At 51.6% G+C, this 21,561-nt stretch overlaps 2 protein-coding genes and 1 long non-coding RNA gene across 4 annotated transcripts in view; 1 reads left to right on the forward strand and 2 right to left on the reverse strand.

Annotated features, from left to right (window-relative positions):
• The window catches only part of Gpr68 (G protein-coupled receptor 68), a 30,650-nt gene extending 21,877 nt beyond the window's left edge, over window positions 1-8,773 (reverse strand). The window contains exon 1 of the mRNA XM_016010019.3: window positions 8,405-8,773. The gene's annotated coding sequence lies outside the window, so the exon portion shown is untranslated. The remainder of the gene's footprint in view (window positions 1-8,404) is intronic.
• A 2-nt stretch (window positions 8,774-8,775) lies between these two features.
• LOC121822453 (uncharacterized) lies at window positions 8,776-9,378 on the forward strand. The gene is made up of 3 exons (XR_013044465.1): window positions 8,776-8,888; window positions 9,045-9,122; window positions 9,212-9,378. It is a non-coding gene; the product is annotated as an uncharacterized LOC121822453 (long non-coding RNA).
• A 2,923-nt stretch (window positions 9,379-12,301) lies between these two features.
• Ccdc88c (coiled-coil and HOOK domain protein 88C) overlaps window positions 12,302-21,561 on the reverse strand; it is a 127,853-nt gene continuing 118,593 nt past the window's right edge. For both annotated transcript variants that reach the window (XM_006991800.4, XM_042261049.2), the window contains 3 exons: window positions 20,514-20,582; window positions 18,795-19,084; window positions 12,302-14,470 (listed from right to left, as the gene is read on the reverse strand). In XM_006991800.4, coding sequence (XP_006991862.1) covers window positions 13,475-14,470; window positions 18,795-19,084; window positions 20,514-20,582 — 1,355 coding nt within the window. In that variant the 3' untranslated portion in view covers window positions 12,302-13,474. The remainder of the gene's footprint in view (window positions 14,471-18,794; window positions 19,085-20,513; window positions 20,583-21,561) is intronic.

Genomic DNA, 21,561 nt, shown 5'->3' on the forward strand with positions numbered 1-21,561 from the left:
ATGCCCTTGGCCCTAAATACTCCCAAATAACACCAATAATAATAGCCACAGTTTGCATTGATAGAAGCACCTAAACATGTTGATTTGATTAACTCTAGACATATGCTACTACTATTTATATGGGGAGATACTGAAACACTGAGAGGTCAAATAATTTGCCCAAGCCCACACAGCTATTTTTTTTTTTTCCGAGACAGGGTTTTTCTACGTAGCTTTGCGCCTTTCCTGGAGCTCACTTGGTAGCCCAGGCTGGCCTCGAACTCACAGACATCAGCCTGGCTCTGCCTTCCAAGTGCTGGGATTAAAGGCGTGCGCCACCACCGCCCAGCCCCACACAGCTATTTAATGAAGACTTTGAGATTCAGATTCGCGTCCCACCCTATGCCAGCTGTCTTATGCTTTATCACAGCTGCATACTTGGGCTCCTGTGGACCACCTCCTCTTGAAAAATTGCTTGCCTCTCATTTTCTGAACTTTCTTAGTTTGGGCTGGCACCCCCGCTGTTCTATTCCCTTCCCGACAGCCTTTGCGCTGCCTGATGGGATCGGTGGCACGCAGCCTGTCTGCATGGCCCTTGCGCTGGACCCACACTCCCAGCTATGAAATACGCGTCCTCAACTGGTTGGTGGTGAGTTTACAAAGTTCTTGTCTGAGACAGACAGACGACTAGGGTAGAGTGTAGTGTAAACCAAGGCGCAGACTGGCAAGAGACAGAGAGGAGCCATCTCAGTGGCTTCCAAGCCCTCTGGGTAACCCAGAGTGCTAGAACGTAACTTCTGGAGCAGTGGTTCTCACTCTTCCTAATGCTTTGACCCTTTAACACAGTTCCTCACGTTATGGTGACCCCACCACCACCACCACCACCCAACCATAAAATTATTTCCTTGCTACTTCATAGCTGTAATTTTGCTGTTATGAACTGTTAATATCTGTGTTTTCTGGTGGTCTCAGGTGACCCCTGTGAAAGGGTCATTGGAACCCCCCCCCAAGGGGTCTCGACCCAGAGGTTGAAAATCACTGCTTTAGGTGGAAGGAGCCCTTTGTGGAGCTCATGGAAAGAGGCAGAAGGCACAAAAGCAGCCAGAATGGGAGGGAGGATGGGTCTCTGCTGGGGTCAGAGGCTGAATCAGCCAGCTGTCTGGTCCCCATTGTGAAATCCCTCCTTTTTGCAAAATCTTCACAAATGGAATTTTCCAGATTAACTATCTGTGTCTGAAAATGCGTATCTGATTTTTTTCTTAATTTTTATTTTTGTGTGTGAGCGTAGTGTATGGTGTAAATCTGTGTGTTGGTGTGCATGCTTGTGTGTGCGGAGGTCAGAGGCTGACATCAGTGTCTTCGTCTATTCCTCTCTCCACCTCCTGTTTTTGAAACAAGGTCTCACCCTGAGGCCAAAGCTCACCAACTTCTAGGCTGGCTGGCCAGAGAGCCCTGGGGATTATCTGCCTGTCTGTTGTCTTACCTCCCCCATCAGCTAGGTCACAGAGGCATGTGACCATGCCCAGCTTTTGTCGTGAGTGCCAGGTATCCAAACTCAGGTCCTCATGCTGGCCTGACAGACGCTTACTGACTGAGCGGGCTCCCCAAGCCCGGCTTGACTTCTGTGTTTGTTTTGTTTTAAATTGCCACTCTGAGTGTAGTTAAGAGTTTGGGTTTGAAAGCCAGAGCATCCGAGTTTAAATTTCAGCCCTTCTTTCTTCCTGCAAGGTGACTTTCGATCAGTCTTTTAGTCACCTTGTGACCATTTCCTTGTCTGTAAAATGGGGACACGACCTAAGAGTGGGACCGTCGCGTCGCATGTATTAAACCAAGTGACGTCTTCTCAACTCAAGGCTCGGCACACAGTCAGGGACGTTCAACAGATGTGAGTTGCTGTTATGTTTTGGATGCTTACTGTTAGTTATCCTTAGAGCTCATGCCTGAGTTTTCGTTGTAATTGGGTTTATTCTCTCCATCTCACAGATCAAAAAACTGAGGTGCTGTGAACCGCCTAAGTCCACTCCATTTCCAAGTGACCCAACCAGGACTCTAAGGGAGTTCAGACCCTAAAACGCTTCCCTCAATAATTATGCTCTACCTCTGCCCCTCCCTCCCTCCCTCTCTCCTTCCCTCCCTCCCCGAAAGAAGAGGGCTCTTCTAAAACCCACTGTTAGTTGGTCATTGTGCTTCTGACTCTGGAGTCCAGCCAGGCTGTGGTGAGAGTTTACTACAAAGTCACCCCATACTGCTGTCATGCCCCACAGGTCCTGGGGTGCTGTGGAGGATCTATGCCATAACCTTTGGAGGCCCCTGGCTCTGGGTAGCTCTACTTAGTGGTCCTGTCCCCCTGTTTCTAACCCATAATCTCTGTTTGCAGATGCTCAAATAGTTTCCTGTGCCTCTTACCACCTAAATACTCTGTAGTGCTGGGAATTGAACCCAGAGTCTCATACATGCTAAGCAAGCGCTCTGTCCCTCAGCTACACCCCTAGCTCCTAAATGCCCTTGAATTAAGCCTCCTATTGGTTTGTACCTCACCTTGTGGAGACAGAAGGATGGCCTTCAGTTTCCCAGAGTCTCAGAACTGGTGATACTGGTACAGGTACAGACAGGGCAATTCTGGCTTTCTCTTCCATAAGAAAATCCTAGATTAGAAGAAGTAAGCCGGGCGTGGTAGCAAACGCCCACGCCTTTAATCCCAGCACTCGGAGGCAGAGGCAGGGGGATCTTTTGTGAGTTCAAGGCCAGCCTGGTCTACAAAGGGAGATCCAGGACAGCCAGGGCTGTTATACGGAGAGACCCTGTTTTCACCCCCCCCCCCAAAGGCAACTTATCTCCCTGCCCACTGTGCCATCTTTTGGCTAGGCTTTGCTGAGGTTCTTGGGGGTCAAGGTCTTTGGCAGGGGCAGTGGAATTTGTTCCACTGAAAATGAAACCTGGCAACAACCTTACAAACAGCACACAGCTCGACAGCTAAGTCGAAAGGAAGTATGTATCATCTTCCGGGCGCTTCCTGGGCCTGGAACGGTAAATGCTCCTGGAATGCTGACTTGGAATACATCTTTCATGCTCACAGAAATCCCTTCCCACATGGCCAGGGTTCCAGGGACAAGGCCGGGAAGTTCTCTGTCCCCAGCAGGTACGGTTTGCTGCAGGTCTTTTTCAGCCTCCTGTGGTTTGGGGTTTTCTTGTTTGTATGTTTTGTCTTGGCATTTTCCCTGAACACCGTCTCTACGCTGAGTGCAGAGACAATGGGTTCGCTGTTGTTTTCAGTATCAAACGCAGGGTGATGCTCGGCAGAGGTCCAGAAAACGGCAGACATTGGACCATGTGCGTGACACTTTCGACCAGGCAGGAGTTTTCTGTGTGCTCTCCTCTGCCTGTCCACACCCACTCTTCACCCATTTCTTGGAGGACTGAGTCCTGGCTCCCTGTCTTGGTTCCTGTGTTTAACCAATAGGAGGAGAATGGGGACTCAGGGGATTTAGTCCCTCTCCCAGGGTGGCCTTAGGTTGGCTGCCTCCTCTTGCTGAAGGGGTCAGCTCTGTTTCCTGCTCTTCTCTACTTTCCTCCTGTAGGCCTTGGGGGAGCCCCTGGTCCCCAGACATGCTAGCTGCATGTGACCACCCCTTGGGTCAGTCTTCTGGACCCCGCCACTCGGGTCTCTGCTTCCACTGGGACTGGGACTAACACAGAAACAGTGGATACCCACACGGAGGACAGAATGAGGAGTTACGAATGAGCAAAGATAAACTACGTTAAAAATTGACCGTTTTCCCCATCTTGTTCTTCCAATGCACGCAGCTGGCCAGTCTCGGAGCAAATCTCTCTCCATTCTTCAGATGGAAGAACGGACAGTTAATTCCTCCCCAGTCTCCAGGGCCAGCTCATTTCTGTGCCTGCTCAGCCCCATGGTTCCCATCACCGCCTGCCCTGCCCTGTGCCTCCTGTCACCTCGGAACATGTCCTAGGCAGAGCTGATCATGCAAGTGGATGCAGATAGACAACTTTCCTCCTCAGAAATACCCACCCTTGCTGAGTCAAGCACCTTCTAGAATAGTCTGGGCGGCAGGAAGCTGGTTGCTCTGTGAATGATCATTTCTGGCATCAACCACACACCAGCAGGCGGGGGCCTGAGCTGATTCATCCGATGGCCTGGGCAAGCAGAGCACCACACGGCTGTTTCTGCTCCTCCCTCGATAATCTGAAGGCTCTCAGAAGACTGTGACTAATGGGGACATCTGAAGGCAGGAGATGCTGAGGCTGGTGTGTGTGTGTGTGTGTGTGTGTGTGTGTGTGTGTGTGTGTGTGTGTGTGTTTGGAGGGGGGTGGGGAGTCAGCTCAAGTCCAGATGGAGTATGAGCATATGCATTGAGAGGAGCATGTCTCAACCTGTGTGTGGTTCATGACCCCTTTGGGGATCACATGTCAGATATCCTGCATATCAGATATTTACATTATGATTCATAGCAGTAGCAAAATTACAGCTGTGAAGCAGCAATGAAAGTAATTTTACGGTTGGGGGTCACCACAACGTGAGGAACTGTATTAAAGGGTCGCAGCATTAGGAAGGTTGAGAACCACTGATCTAGAGGGCTGGCCTTGGGACTCCAGGGAGAAGCTTTCAGGCTGGATTTGCTCAAGTTGAGCTCCTTGAGGAGGGGAAAGTGCAGAGAACTTTCACAGGTCTGATGCTATGAAAATTAGGCAGCTTCCCTGGGTCTCAGTTTCTTCTCTAAAACAGGCTTAATATAAAGAACAACCTATGGATCGAATATAAGGGAACCCTCACTTCTGATTGGCATAGAAACCGGATACCAGATGAGTGTGTTGGTGCAGGCCTGTGATCCCAGCTATTCTAGGGGTAGGGTGGGAAGGGTACCAGTTTGAGGCCCCTCTAGCAATGTCAAAGCCAGCCTAAGTAACTTAGTGGGACTCTGTCTCATAATAAAAACAGGAGTTGGGGATGATGTAGCTCAGTAGTGCTTGACTAGTATGCATGAAGTTCGGGGTTCTATTCCCAGTCCAGGAAGAAAGGAAGGAAGGAATTGAACTTACAAGGGGTGTGAAGAGAGCAGAGGAAGCTGAGAAGGCACAGAATGGGCTTTGCTGGCTGCAGTTTTGTGAGCCAGGCTGCGGCTGCTCAGCCGGCATAAGCAGCACCCACCTTGGTTCTTTTTCTTTTTTATTTATTTTTATTTTATGTGCGTTGGTGTTTTGCCCGTGTGTATGTCTGCATGAGGCTCCCCTGGAACTGGAGTCACAGACAGTTGTGAGCTGCCATGTGGGTGCTGGGGATTGAACTTGGGTCCTCTGGAAGAGCAATCAGTGCTCTTAACCACTAAGCCATCTCTCCAGCCCCTCACCTTGGTTCTTATGGGGCATGCGCCAAGCCCTGACTTCTCCACTGGCGCTCTGTGACCTTCGGCAGCCCTCTGTGTCTCCATTTTCTTATTTGTAAAATGACATCACTAACAATGCCTCACAGGGTTGCAGCACATGCGTTAATGAGTCTAAAACTCTCGGAACTTTGTCTGGCTCTAACAAGTGCTCCTGAACGGTAAGCCATCCCTCCTCAGCCCAGCACCCATGGAAGTGCTCCGCTCTGGCTCAAGTGTGCAAGGCTTCTTTGTGGCAAGTAGCCGGGTAAATGGAGACCGCTTTTTTTGATTGGTTTTCTTTCTAGAAGAGTTGCCTCCTCTTGGGTCTGGTCATTTTGGCATATGTGAAGAAGGAGGAGGACAAAGAGCCCTTAGAGAGAGCCACTGGGACTTGGCATGTGATACACACATGTAATTGCAACACTCAAAGTCTGAGGCGAGAGAAGCAAGAGTTGAAAGTCAGTTGCACAGTGAAGCCCTGTCTCGATAAACAACAAACAAACAAACAAACAAACAAACAGACAGGCTGGGACTACAGCTCAGCAGTAGATTACTGAGTTACTTTGCACAAGGCCCTGGGTTCAATCCAAAGTACCACAAGAAAACCGACCAACCAATAATCAATCAAACAAAAAAAAAACATCTACGAGGAGCCCTCCCTCGAGTCTTCGGGGATCATGGTTTATGTGCCTATTATGGGGTGTGGGTACTATGGGAAAGAGAAGATGGGGGATTAACAACAAAGGTAACCTAGACCAGGGCCTGACCAGGGAAATCCCAGTGACAACTCTCCTCCTGAATTCAGTCAGCTTTAGTTTTTTTTTTTTTTTTTTTTTTTTTTGGCTTGGTCTGAGTCCAGGGTGTGGGAGCAGCAATGGTACCAGCGAGGTGGTGTCACCCCAAGATCAGAAAGGGGTGCTCCAGAGTCCAGCGCTGCCGCCTGCAGAGTTCTAAAAGTCCTAGTGCATCACACGTACAATGAAGATGTAGGATGGTGCCATCTTCCCAGGGTCCATGCTGTGACCACCCCATGTCAGCTGCTGTTAACACAAGCCTGCCAAGGTTCCAGGGACAGTCCCCCAAAGATGTCTATGTCCTCGTCTCTGGAGCCTGTGAATATGTTTGGGACGTGGTAAGTGTGATCAAACTTGAGATCTGGAGCTAGGGAGGTTATCTGGATATCTTAGGGGAGCTCATGGAACAGCCTGAGTGAAAGAAGGAGGCAGGAGACCCGTCAGCCATTGTCCGTTTGGAAGGAGGGAAGGAGAATGAGGGAAAAAATGCCGGCAGCTTGTAGATGAAAAAGGCTACCGGATGGAGGTCCTCCCGGAAGAGCCTTCACAAAGGACCCCACCCTGGCAGCTCTTGGGTCTGACCTTCGAAATTCTGAGATTATAGCTCTGTGCTGTTCTGAGACACTGTATTTGTGGTCATTTGTCATACCGGGGACAGGGAATGAGTCCAGCCACTGAGTCCCCACAGAGCAGTCTCCTTGAAGGACGGACCAACTGAAGGAGACTCCACAGCATTTACTGAGCACTTGTGGCATTTACACCGTCTATCATCTCCTCTGTATAGCTCCACAACCGAGGCCATGGAACCGAATGTCTGTGCTTGGGCACTACCCAGGGATGGAACCTTCCAGGACAGAGCTCGGAGAGACTGGGCTCTCATTAGGCTTTTCTGTAGGGATCCTGAAGGATGGAAGTGTGGGTTTGGATGAGGAGCAGGAGGACAGAGAGAAAGACATCATTGCAATGGGACCGAGAGATCAGTTACTCATTCACCTCTATCTTCCACACCCCAGGGAGGGGCGCCTGGATAGTGATGGAGACAAGGAAATACTTTTCGTGATAAATGGAGTAGCATACAATACACCACAAGAAAGCAGGGCCGAGTCACAGTGGGAGAGGTAGGGCCTCTTGATGGGTGCATGTCGGGTGGCTTCCTGGAAGAAGCATCCCTCCAGCTGCTGCAAACAGGATAAAGTGAAGTGCTCTCTACCGCTCTCAGCCCTGTGAAGTACAGGTGCCGACTGGAATAGTGATTTCTGTTGCTATTCTCTATCGATTTCTGTTGTTATTCTCTATCTGCTTCTCTTTTAATTTGTCTAATTATAGTGAGGAGGAAGTCTCTGATGGGCACAGGCGTACCTTGCATGCCGCTAGAGTTCTGTTATAATGTAAGACCAGCTCAGGCTGGTCTGCAGGTAGCAGGCGCAAGGCTTAAGCGCTCTGCTTGGCTTGTCCTTATTTTCATTTTTTGTCTAACTACTTTCCTTTTGTGTTAGGATACTGGTTTTCCTTTTCTGGGTCCGGAATACAATTTCTTTGTATAGCAAGGACCTCTCTCGATTCCTGCCCGCAGTGGTTAGTTGACAGGGATGAGCTCCCTTCACCTTGGGACAGAGCTCAGCTCAGTGGTGGGTTGGTCCATGTGAAGGAAGGAAGGAAGGAAGGAAGGAAGGAAGGAAGGAAGGAAGGAAGGAAGGAAGGAAGGAAGGAAGGAAGGAAGGAAGGAAGGGGAGAATGAAGGAATGAAAGGAAGGGTAAATTGGAACTCAACAAATAATCCTGTGCCCCTCCCTTCTCCTTCCTCTCCCTGGGCCAGGGCCCACCCTGCGTTCCTCTCCATTGGCCATGCCACTGGTGGTCCCTGGTCTGACAAATAGGAGGGTCAGGACATGTCCCAGCAGCCTGGTCAGGGCTGGACTTCTGAGACCTGCTCCCTCCGGAAGCCTAGGCCGGGAGGACCTCTCTGATCTGCTGACCCTCACACAGCGTGGCAGGTCTCATCAAAGCGGATCAGGAGAATGACTACTATCTCCCAGGCCTTCTCCTCTCCATCTCCGCCCCTAGGCCTTTATTCAGGAGCTTGCGATTTGAATTTTCCGCTGCTGCCAGAGGAGTCCGGGAGCGTCATTGCTGAAGGTCAGCTGTCTTCCCCTAGTGCCCGCAGCCTTGCTTTCCTCCGTGTTATCTCCCGGTTGTACCCCCCCCCCCACACACACATACACACACCCCGCGAGCCACGGAGCCACTCACCTCTCCCTGGTGGGCGCGGGTGGCACGCAGCAGCTCGTAGGGCGGGGGCGTGGCGCGGGTCCGATGGAGGCTTGGCGCCCATCCGCACAGACCCGACCCCGGCGAGAGCAGGCCCCACCGGGAGGCGCTGGCTAGCTCTCCCCCCACCGCCGCCCCGCAGTGGCCTGGGGAGGGTACAGTCACACAGCCGCTGGAGACGGAGGGACTCACATTCCTTCCCCGGTCCTTCTGAGGTACTTGGGGGCGGAGGGTGGGGGATGATGAACAGGTGGCTGATTTCGCCTGGCTGGGCAGACTGACTAGGATGAGGTGGACTTGCTGGGATGGGTCGCCAGGATGAGCCCAATCATCTTCCTCTCCCTCCTTCCCCAGGCACTAGGTGACGACAGTGGAGATCCTGTCCCCTAGCTCTGGCTGCTGCCAGGCAGAAGAGCCTCAGTGCCAAGCTGGCTTTCTGCGGTGCTCCCTGGAGAAGGGAAAGAGTGTATGTAGGTGGGGATGGGCTCTGGGTCAGCCCGACACAGGTTCTCAAACCGGGGCTCCCCAAGGCTGTCTCCGGGCAGCTGAGTTTGGAATGACCTGCCATGTCCACCGTGTTACCTGAATCACCGGATACTGAGTGGGTTTCCCCTGCTTCCAGGCCAGCCTTAGGGCTGGAAGGACAAGGAAGCCACTAAAGAAGAGCTGCTGTGGGAGCGTCTACCCATCTCAACCTCAGGTTAGGATCGCCAGCCTCACTTCCCTTCTGCTCTCTTGTTTTTTGTCTTTGGACATTTCTTCTTGATCTTATGTCTCCCCCTGCTGTAGCCCATTCCTATGGTGAGGAGTTGGCCCATTCTGGCTCCTGAGAGCAGAACACTGAATTGTGCAAACCAGTTGTTAAAAGAGGCTATCACCAGGAGAGGAGGGAGAGGAAACTGCAGTCCAGATGTCGGGATGTCAAATAAATGAATAAATTTAATTGATAAAAACAAGGTGGCCATTACCTTAGATGAACTTATGTCAAGCTATGCTCAAACAACATAAAACAAAGATCATAAAAACTCAAAGTTCATCCACTTCTGCATTATTTTACTAGTTCTATACCTTCAAGGTTTACACATATTTTATCTGTATAGTGGGTTTTACAGTGTGTGTGTGTGTGTAGGGTACTGCACACCTTTCTTCCTGACCCATGAAGGCAGCTTGAAATCAGCCAAGTATTTACACCACAGAAATGGGCATGCTGTATTCATGGCTGGATTTGTGGTTGGCTGTTTGGTTTGGTTTTGAGACAAGGTTTCACTAAGTAGTTCAGGGTGGCCTGGAACTCAAGATCCTCTTTCGTCTCAGCCTCTTGAATGCTGGGAGTAACGGGCACGGCCTGTGCCACCATGCCAGTTCAACGTTTGTTTCCCACTTTCTGACTTAAGTAAATGATGAAGACAATATGCTAGCGCTATAAAAGCATGTCTTGGGTGAATACTGTCGTCCCACCTTCATTTTAAGTAAGCTAGCCATATCGGAGACCACCTCCTGAATAGCACCAACATGGAGGAGCTCTCTGTGCAGCATCCAGAAAGCACTACCTGACTTAGCAGGTCGTTCACAGGTCAATGAAATCTGATGTTACTCTGACTTGCTACCCCTTCGTCTTGCTGACAAAGTGTCAACCCACATTCACTTTGGAACTGCAATCACCTGCCAGCCATGTACAGGCTGACATCAATACATAAGCATGGTAACCATGAATGAGAACATTCTATGACAATCAGGTGGCTGCATGGACTTTGATAAGATTTTATTACTTGTAACTATTACACATCCTTTACATCAGTAAGGTTTAGATGTATGCATTCATGCCTGCCAGACCCAGGTATTTGCCAGGATGATCCCCAATGTTTGTTCTGTTCCAAATGTTCTCTCTAAAGCCTCTTGTCCCAAATCTTAGACCTCACCTCATGCTGTGAACATGAAGACTTATCTGTCACTTGAGTACTTTCCAGATACCTAAAGATTAAGACAGTGTAGAAGGTGGGGCATGGGACCTAGGGGGGGTTAGTATTGGGACATACTCCTTAACTACTGTACCCATGGTGTTGCTATAGGGCCATCCTCACTTGGGATCGGATGCAGACTCGATTTGAGTTGAAACCATCTGGAAGAAGGGACATGGGGGAAGGTGAGGGGATGTCAAACACCTAGGCACGAATCGTCCTACTCTGCTGTTTGGGGCAGATGTGAGTTAGATTCTAGGTACCTTAGGGACATCTCAGTCATGTGTGTGCAGATCTAGAATTCCAAAGGAGATGGGGACCAAGGATGTCAGCTCTGTGCCTCCTGGGAATGGCCTGTAATTAGAACTGTGGGTGTGTAGGAGCTTGTCAGGGCGTGAGGGGTGATGAGAAGCCTAGGTGTGCCTCAGGTGTGCAGGACTCAGTCTGCAGAGTGCAGGGTGTGGCTACTGCAGAGACCCGGAGAGGGGAGTGTTTCGAAGGGAAGGTCACCTGGGGTGAATGCACCAGAGTGACCAGACTACTTTTGGCCTAGTGCCACTGGTGACTCTAACAGTAGCCTTTATGTTAGACAAAGCTAGAGTGGGCTGAAGAGACAAAGGGAGGCAGAGAGACCAGAACTAGGGCCCCAGCGCTGGAGGATGAAAGAGCTAGCCAAGGATAGGCAAGGGTCTAGCATGATCTCTAAATACAGTTGAGAGGAGGGTGTAGTGGGCAGCTGTTCCAGCTTTGACCTGGAAGTACTACTCCCAGTGAGGTAACTGTCACACCTACCTATGACTGGCCGTTGAGGTGGGGCTGAGACAGGAGCCCTTAAGACCCGAGATCCGGATGTGCCGGCTCGCTTGGTTCCTGGAGGCTGGATGGTAGACCAAGCGGAGTTCTCCAGAGAACCCAGCAGGACTGCACCTCACCTCTCCCGGATCCTGTAACCAACCCCTTTACTAGCTGTAAGTTACCCCCCAAAATAAATCTCCTTTTTAGTTACGTGGAGTTGCCTTACTAAATCCTCCAACAGGAGGGTCAAGAGCAAACCCGGGCTTCTGTGATGGCACAACAGATGGTGCCAGCCGAAGAGCTTGGGGAGATGAGCTGGGAGGTTAAGTGCAGGAAGGTGGGCTTCACGCCTGAAGCTTCTAGAAGGTCTATGTTTGCGAGCGCAGGGGAGGTGTGTGGAAGGAAGAGAAGTGGTTGAGGGAACCCAGAGCAGCCCACAGGCTCTCTGTGAATGTGTAAGTGTGGGAAGTCTGTCCCAGAAGGGACACAGTCGTGAGATAAAGACTGCCAACAACACGGCATGACTGGCCAGGTGTCAAATCCGACAAAGGCCACCCAGAGTGAAGCCTGCCAAGTGATTACTCCAGACAGCAGTCCCCACCAAGCAGCCGGAACCAACAGACTGCAGATCCTCGGGAAGGAAGGGCAGGGGGGCAAGAGTGGCTTACACAGCAAGTCTGGTGAGGGAGGGAGGAAACTGGAAAGACCAGGTGGACAAGGTTTGGTCAGCTGGGGAGATTTCTATACTTTTTCTCATCCCATCCATCCACCTGAGTTAAACATGACGCCCGAAGAACCAAATCCAAGACCTTGCACTGGGGGGTGTGTAGCTTTGGGAAAATCAAAAGGGGATCCTGTCCTGACTGCACTCCTATGTCCAGCTGGGACTCACCTGAGGGCGACTAAATGTGACACACAGACCATGGGGCGGCTGCTGGCACAGGGCACTTCTGCTCTTTACATCTGTCTTGCTGGCTATGTGTGCTGCTTCATGTACCCAATGACTCAGCCAACCATGGACTCCCACAGCTGAGGAGGAGCCTGGGGTGTGGGAGCTGGGAGCCCTAGTTTGTGGTAGCCCACTTCATGCAGCCATGGTGCTCACTGAAGAAAACCAGGACTCACCCAGGTTCCATACCATTTTATTACGGCCCTGCCCTTGTCTTCCAGAACGAACGGCCATTTAACACATAAAACCCAAACACCCTTCCCATGGATCTTGTTAATATCCAGAGGTCTCCCCTGTTTCTTTCTCAGCACATTACATCAAAACAGAAAAACAATCATTTAGTCCATCCCAGGAAAAGCACCATTACAATAGGAAACGAAACATGTCAGGAATTGGACCAAATACACGAACAGCAGGTCAGACCCTGAAGAATGAATTCCAACATAATAGGAACATAAATAGACCCCCGAAAGTGTATATATATATATATATTCATGTGTGTCCATATATATTAAAGAAATTTGGTTTCTACCCCCAAAGTTATTCAGAAATAGTAACATTCCCTCTGCACTAAGGAAGGCTGGGTGCAATGGCCACATTACAAAGTAAGTGTGGCTTTGGTCTTCCTTCTGTGTACTAATTACGCCTGCCGGACAGTCCCTCCCTGGGACACACATAGGACACCTTTTTGCTTCACACCCTAGGCCTAGCAGATCCAGTGTTTGTACGAAAGTGAGCCTGGGAAGTCCCAAAAGGCTCATCCCTGGGTGGCCTCAAAACCCACTAAGCAGAGCCCAGACCCTGTGGCTGATCCTGAAGCTGGGTCTTGCTATCAAGGGAAGTGCTTGGAGCCCAGGAATAGGATGGCGATGATGGTCCTGGTTTTAACAGCCAGCCCTGCTCTGGGCTTTTAGGCGGGAGTGGAGTTTCCAGACCGACCCATTGTCGGGACTTAGCTCTCTTTGTGAGCCTGGTACACACGCATGCATCCGCATACGCGGACACTCTTTAACGGAGGCTGACAGGTTGCAAATGAGTATTCCTACTCAAGTAGTGTCTGTTTCTGCGTAAACTGGTTTTGCCACTGAATTCTAAGCAATCCCCGTGCTAAATAGATTCGTCCGTAAGACAGCAGCTGCTGGAAGCTGTAGATATAGAAGATAAGTTACAGACCCTGGAGAGTAATCCTCTTAGGGCTTGGCACAGTGTTTCCATCGACCAATAGGATGACTGTGTGGGAACCCCTTCCCTATCCCATACCCTTTCCCGGCACCACGGGCACACAGGAGAAAAGGCTATTGTAATCAGAAGGCGCACAATTAGTTCAGGGTGCAGATCCAGTGATAAGAGTCACACACAACCATACTCATACCACACTGTTTGCGGGTCCCCACCTGGCTCTGGGGATGCCGGTGTGCTCTTTGAGCTGCTCCCTTGATTGAAGTCATCAGGGCCCCGGCTGACATGGGGAGCCAAGTCAGGAGATCTACCAGGGCTTTTGGTCGGAAGCCCCTCACTGTAGCCATGTCCTGGGCCCCCATCTCCTTCCGAGGTGCTGAGCCCCGACCTCACAGGAGCGACGGTGGCTACCTCCCCTGAGTGTGGTGGCACTTTGGGTTTTGTCCTGACAGCAGGAGCCACAATGGGAGAAAAGTGCTGGGTCGGGGGGTTGCTACCACTGCTACATCCAGTGGCAAGGGCTGGGGCTGTGGCAGACTGCTGCAGGGGGACCAGCCTCTCCTCCTTTGGGGGGGCCAGGGAGAAGCGCCTTGTGTCCGGTGGCCGGCCACGAGTACCAGGGCCTGGAGAGGAGCTGTCAGCTTTTCCTACCAGTGGAGTCCGCTCCCGGGCCAGACTGTGGGAGCCCTGCAGGCTGTGGCTGCCTGTGTCTCTGGTTCCTGCAGTCTCTGGACAACACCCTGACTTCTGAGGAGACTCTGGCCTGCAGGCTTCTGGCCCGCTGGCCCGGAGGAGGTCAGCCGAAGCCAGGCTGAAGGTTCTACTCAGAGATGCGCTTCGGCTGGCAGGCATGTGACAAGTCGAAGGCATGGTGGTTTGCCTGGGTCTCCCCAGAGACAGGCTTTGGGGAGGCTGGACTTGTCTGGAAGGGACCCCAGCTAGGGCCTCAGCCTCAGATGGTCTCAAGCTGGGCTTTACATAATGCCCTGGCTTCAGCTGCTGCCCCTCAGAGGTGTTGACTGACATCTTGATGGGAGCCACAAAGCTGGTGGGCATCTTGGCTCCGTCCTTCCTAGCTGGTGGTCTGGGCTGGCCTCCCGTGGCTGGAGGATCATGGGCCTTTCGGAAGTAATCACTAAGAAGGTCGTCGCGGCAGCTCGGAGTGTCCTGGGGAGAGGAGAGAACGGAGGTGGAAAATTGGGAGTCTGGACTGACATTTCTGTCTCTGATTGGGCTTCTTTTGGGCATGCCCAGGAAGCAGTCTGGAATGAGGGGCCAGGAGTACAGAGGTCATTGGGTGAAGAACCCCAGACACCACCCAGACAGCCCCCAACTGCTCAAGCAGATAGAGGGAAGTGACTTCCCCCAAAACCACCCATTTTAATGTTGGTACTGAGACCTGGACACAGCCCTTTCAGCCATCTCCCTCCCCTACAGTACAGAGCAGGGTGAGAAAGCTTTTGGGGATGAATTAGCCCTTCTTTCTCTATCCATCCCACAGGCTTGGGCACTCACGAGGACAGGAAAGAAACACGACACACACCACAACTGGCACCGCCACCCACATCTTCCTCCTGAGAAGGGAAGCGAGGTGGGATGGGAGGTGGAAGCCAGAGAGGCAGAGGGCCCAGAAGTGGAGAGAGCTCATCCCAGGGCTCCACAAAACTGCTTCCCCAAGGCTCTGCTTTTCCTATCCAGGAGAAGGTATCCTCTGCCACCACCCTGGAAACAAGCAGATCTGCTGGAGGCAAAGGTCTGTGATGCTGCCAGGGTCGGTAGCCATTAGTTAGCATCCCAGGGGCTGCCAGAGGCAGCAGTCAAGGTTGACAGGAAGAGGGCTGCTAAGATGACTGGGGGGGGGGGGGGTAAAGATGCTTGCCACCAAGGCTGACAGCCTGAGTTAGATCCCCAGGACCCACTGATGGAAACAGAAAGCCAACTCTCACAGCTATCCTCTGATGCTCACGTGTGCCACTGTGCGCGTGTCCAAACATACACACAACAGATAAATTCCATGGGAAGTGGAGGAGACCGGAGCTCAGACAGGATGTAAGGGTCAGGGGCCACCAGATCCTATTGGAGTTAGACCCTGGTGGGCCTGCAGTGGTTGGTGCCAGGCTGAAGGACGGACCGGTGGCTCAGGAGCCATCGGGACCTGTTTAGCAACCCCAGAAAGGCGGTGCTTTCTGATGTGGTCTGCTGTGGACACCCAGGAAGAGCTGTGACTGTTAACGTCCACAGGTGTCATTTATCACCTGTGCCACCAGGCCCTGCTCTAGGCTTCATCTACCCAAAACAAACAAACAAACAAACAAAACCCCTCAAAACCCACCTCACCTGCTGTGGAACATTCCTTTACACTGTGTGAAGATGTGTCACTGTGATTGGTTTAATAAACACTAAACAGTCAATAAATAGCTAGGCAGGAGGTATAGCAGGGACTTCTGGACAGAGAGAGCTCTGGGAAGAGGAAAGGCTGGAGTCGCCAGCCAGACCGAGAGGAAGCAGGATGGGCAGTACAGAGTAAAGGTAACACAGCCACATAAAAGAACGTAGATTAAAAAATATGGATTACTTTAAGTTATAAGAACTAGTTAGGAACGAGCCTAAGCTAAGGCCATGCTTTTATAACTGATAATAAGTCTCCGTGTCATTTTTTTGTGAGCTGGCAGCCCAAAGAAAACTCCGTCTACGCTCACCCAATTCCCAAAGCAGCTTGGCAGCGTTTGGTTCAAACCGTGGAAAAACTACTTATGACAGATAAAGACATGAGGTCGAGCAGGCCATGGAACCTGAGATGGCAGGGCAGGTCTGAGGTTAGGCCAGGGCTGACTATGGGGCCCACCTCCACACCAGTCCCCTCCTCTCTGCATGCCATTTCTGTTTTCATTCAGTCATTTACTTCTGCCTGTGTGCAGGTGAGGGAGCTGGCTCTCACCTTCCACCTGCAGGGGCAGGGCCTCTCACGTCTGCTGTGTCCCTGCTTGCCCGAGGCTAGCTGCCCTTAGGCAGCTGTGGAAGCTCCCGTCTTCTATCTACCTTCCACCTCACTGGAGGAGCGTCGGGATGACCGATGTACGCCACCACACATCTGCTTTTGGTGTGGGTTCCGGGAACTGAACTCAGGTTGTCAGGCTTGCATGGTGAGCATGTTGTACCTGCTGAGCCTCTCTCTCCCTGGACCCTCTTGTCTTCTGTTGAACTGACTTGTAACTGCCATTTAAGTCAGGGCACTTGGCCCTCTACACAGGCCTAAACACCCTAAAGCATGCATACATTCTGTGTTTGCAATCTCCAAATGCTTCTCTTCCAGCTCTTGGGCCACTGGAACTCACTCCTTCTCTATCAGTTTCTTTTAGCTTCTGCATGAGTCAATGGGTGGCATCCGTCTTTGTGTAAGTGAATTTCTAAGTCTTGAGTACCCACATTCAGAAGGTCAGCCTTCCTGGCTACCCCAGGAACCCAACATACGCCTCCCCCCATAATCCCAGCATCAAAGGCTTGGGTGGGGACCCTACTGGGGAGGGTTCAACTGTGGTTCAAACAACTGAGCTGTCCTAGGCACTCAAGGGGGCTGTGGGAGGCTATATGGCTACCCACATCAGACTCCAGCAGAAATGGCTACAAAAGGCCTCTTATCAGCTGAGATGAGGTGGGGGAGTCTGTACGGTCTGAGGCTCTGTCACTGACAACAGGTCTGAGCAGAGGAGAGGACACACTGTTGTGGACACCACTCCAGGACCAAGAAGGCAGGCAGGCTCCAGCTGCAGGCTCTTCCCGACCCCTGGCCTATGCCACTGTATGAGCAATTCATAGGATGCTCACTGACATATGAGCACTGCCTCTGACCCACCCAGCCAGAAGCCCCAGTGTGGCTTGTGTTCTGGCAAAGCCTACCAGGCAATTTGGACCTACAGCAGGGCCCAGAAACCATTAACAGGAGACATCAGCTTCCCAGGGTACTCTGTCCTTCTCAGCTGGGGACCTCCAGCAGCTGCCATGAAGCCAGCAGCGACAGACAGAATACAAGCACAGGAAGGAGACCAGGACCACACCCCATGTTTCTCTCCTGTGCTGACCAGGAAGCCAGCAGGCACGGGGCAAACTTCTGGAGGAGCTGGCTGGCTTTACTTGTGGAGAGCAGGCACCACGCCCACTGCCTGATAGATAGAAGGTACTCAATGAACACTCATGAGCAAGTATTTAATATACCCCGGGCCTTTGTGCCCTCAGAACAAGTCGTGGATTTTACTACACGGATGAGATCTGTTTATTTAAGGGGAGTAAGGGGGAAAAACCGAAGCATTAACTCAACAGTCCTCAAGGCCAAGATGGTGTATTTCAGTCAAAACAAAACGAAACAAAACACAAAAAAACAAACAAACAAGAGAACACATTACTAATTTCAGACAGCATACTATAGCCTATGGGTGGCCCTAAGATGTGTTGAGGCCCTGAAGAGCACAGGAGGGTCTATCAACAGGTGGTTATGGGGGGGGGCGAGGGTGAGACGCTACTGAGCTAGTGTGTGTGTGTGTGCGTGTGTGTGTGTGTGTGTGCGCGCGCGCGCGCGCACTTGCATTGCTAGAGGTCGAACCCAGGGTCCTGCCCTACTAACTACACCTCCAGGCCCTTGCAGCCTATTTTCACAAGGTGTGAGCAAACAAGTCTTTGGTGGGTGGGTAATGCATGTGTGAGTGTGTGCCTGTATGCACTGTTGCAATGTGCAGACATGTACGTGGAGGCCAAAGGAAAAACCTCCGATGTTGGCCACCTTGAATTTTTTTTTTTTTTTTTTTGAGACAACAGTCTTTTTTTGGCCTGAAACTCACCAATTAGCATAGCAGACTGGCCAAGGAGCCTCAGAGACCTGCATGTCTCTGCCCTTTGAGTGCTAGGATTCTAAGGGGATGACTACCATGCCCAGCTCCAAGTAAGTTTTCATGTTTCTAAACAACTGGACAAAAATATTAAAAACAAGCAAACAAGAACCCAAGCAGAACTAGGAATGGCACAAAGCCCTGGGTTCAATCCCTAGCACCACAAGCACGCACGCACGCACGCACGCACGCACGCACGCTCTCTCAGTTACATCACGGCTTGTGAAAACCATACAGAATTCAAAGGTCACTGGGTGTGAGCAGTTGTGCCAGGCCTGGCCGAAGTCTGCGTTTTCTACAGGAGCAGGGCAAGATGGCTGCAACTCAACTACCACAGGGCCCAGGAGTCTACAATGTTTCCTCTGCGGTCCTCTGAGAGCCCCTCCGAGCTTGCCCAGGGCTGCTGGAGATAGCACAGACTAAGCAGCACTCAGAGCTGGGTCACAAACCCCGTGCGGGTGCTGGCCACAGGCTGCACCAGCTTGGTTCCCAGGGCCCGAGGCCAGCTCACAGTAATCCTTTGGCCAGTGGCACTGGATATCCTGACACAGCCCAGCCGGCCCTGCTGTCCCTCCCGGCACCATTAGCTCCGCCTGGGCCAGAGAACTCACGTGGGTCGGAGAGCCGCGGTTACTCTCCTCCAAAAACTCCTCCAAGGTGACCATCTCACTGCTGGGTGAGGCCGAGCGGGACCGCCCCCCAGTGTGGGCTGGAGCTGCACCCCTCTTCTGGGTACTGTCCTGGGGGACGGGCCCATTCCGGAGCGGAGGGTACTCATGGCGGCTGAGGCCACCACGTCCTGGGGTGCCGGCATCCCGAGACAGTGTGGTGGGGTCCCTGCTGGGGATCAGGTCTGCGCTGCTGAAGCTCTCCCACCGGCTGTGCAGGCGGTCAGAGGAACCTGGGAGGGCAGCAGAGGGGCACACATCAGTCTCAGCTCTCTCTTGCTCCCTGCAGCTCACCGGAAACCATCCCAACTGAGAAAATCTGTCCCCAGGCCCTGGGCACTCATGCTGCCCAGCTACGATTGCTATACTTTGACTCAACAAACTGGTAAAAAGTAAAAGTAGAAAACTTTCACTAAAATTTAAAAACGAATTTAAAATGTTTTCCCATCTCTTAGGCAGCAGACAATATTCCTCCATGTTATATTATTTTTTATTTATTTAGTTAAAAAACGAAACAAAAACTCTGTCTCATGTTGCCCTTGCTGGCGACCTTGAACTTCTGATCCTCCTGCCTTTACCTCCCAGGTACTAGGATTACAGGCATGCACCTAGTGTGTATGCAGGACTGGGGGCGGAACTCGGCTCCGTGCACGCTAAGCCAACACTCTATGAATCGAGCTCTATCCCCAGCTCTATTTCTCTCCTCTTAAAAAAAAAGTGCATCTCCCAGGATAACAACAACTGTCTTTGTGTCACAGAAGACAGAAACTGCAGATGAAGTGTGTGTGCCGAGGAGAAGGTTTACACTGGAACTTATTATAAGCCCAGTGCAGGATGGACAGCCCCACGGCTCCATCAGCTTACACGTCACCCTTGCTCAGGAACCACGCCGTTGACACTGTTCCAATGTCAGGACCTGTGCTGCTAAAGCCAGCAGTGACATTCAGATCACTAACCCTGACACGCTCATCAGCTCCCATTCACTCACATAACAAAAGCTCACTTCGCACCCACTAGATGTGAGGTCACTCTCACAGAGGTCAATCATGTAGAAGGTTAAGAAGAAAAATCTTGATAAACTTAGTCTCAAGCAATAAGGTCATGTGACAGCATATGTCCTCTTCAAATGCAGGGGGGTCCAAACATGAAAACAGACCACGAAACAAAACCCTTAAAATTTAAAATTTCTGTTAAAGAATCAGATTCGGTCTGGGGACATACCTCAGTTGGCAGAGTGCTTGGCTAACTAACATCCTGGGTTAGTGTCCCAACCCCACACAGACTAGCATGGTGACACTCTGGCCTTGGCTCTAGAGTGAGCTGGAGAACAGCCTGGGATACAAAACTCATTTTCTAAAGGAATCACATTTGTTCTCAGTTCTGCGTGGAAAAGAACATTGGTCCCTATCCCTTTTCCACCCAGCTTGGACTGAAAGGACCTGTGACTTACCCATGTCCTCAGGGTAGGCAGGGGAAGAAGGGACCTGTCTCTAATCTGTTCAGAACCCCCTAGCCTGTGCTTGAAGCCTTGGTGTATGGCCCTCGACTGCACCGGAACGTGTCTCAAGCCCCGCTAAGCAGAGCTGAACTGTAAGAATGGTAAGAGTCCAGAGCTGAACGTCCAAATAAATGTTTGCAAGTGCTCCATGGGAAGAGCCTTACCCTTGAGGCTCAGCGGCGAGCTGTTGCTGGATGTGTTCCTGCTGCTCTCCAAGCTGTTCGGCCGCGACACTGGGAAGGAACGACTGGATTTAATACAAAGGGCCAGTGACCAGGTAGATCCCAGGTTAACAGCATGACTCGAGGAAGAAAACATCATCAAAGCAATTCTGCACCAGTTCAGACCAGGGTTTTCAACCAGGAAGGTCTGCAGGATGCGGCACACACTCGGCTGAGGCCACTGGCTTCAGCAACAGAGAGCTAGACACAACACAGCACTCAGCAGGCTAGCCGTAACTGGCAGAGCTGGGTCTCTATTCGCTCCCAGGTCTAGGCATCTAGTTTCCAACAGTAATAAAACGGGCCACATCACAGAATTCCAGTACAAAAAGTACAAAACGGTTCCTCTGGGCAAACCCAGGGTTGGAGCACAGAGACCACCTCTTTTACTGCACAGAACTTTCTGGAACACATGCAAACACCCCTTCCCAAAACAGCAGTGAGGTACCGTCCACGGCAGCAGGCGCACACACGGATGTGCATGCAGGGGTGTGTGTCTGAGCGTCTCCTGTAGGTGATCACAGGAGGGGACGCCAGGATGTCAGGAGCAAAGCGGCTGCTCTACATGCTGCTGCTTTTCTTCGGCTCTTTACAGTCACTTGCCTCCAACATTCATCTGCTCTAAACTGAAACCTCCAGGCTCCTATTAACACAGGTAGAGGGACCCAGCCCTTGGGACTGTGAGTGTCAGCCTGGGCCAGTCCGCAATAATCACCCTGCTTCAGAGGCAGAAGGATGGCACATCACTCCTCGCCATGGCTGGACCATCCCTTCTAGGGTCCGCAGACCTCTCCTGGTCCCTCTGCAGCAGCCTGTGCCAGTGTGAGGGGAGCAAACACCTCTGCTGCTGGGCTCCGAACCCCGAAGTGTGGCTGTGGAGCGGCACTGGGCAAGCCTTCAGAAACACTAGAAGGCCCTTGGCTTGCTGTCCCCAAGGAGCTCAGGTGTCTACACAGGCCTAAGTCCCAAGCGTGGTAGGCACTGCACAGAG

Source organism: Peromyscus maniculatus, chromosome 14 (genome assembly GCF_049852395.1).
Source record: "Peromyscus maniculatus bairdii isolate BWxNUB_F1_BW_parent chromosome 14, HU_Pman_BW_mat_3.1, whole genome shotgun sequence".
Lineage (NCBI taxonomy): Eukaryota > Metazoa > Chordata > Mammalia > Rodentia > Cricetidae > Peromyscus > Peromyscus maniculatus.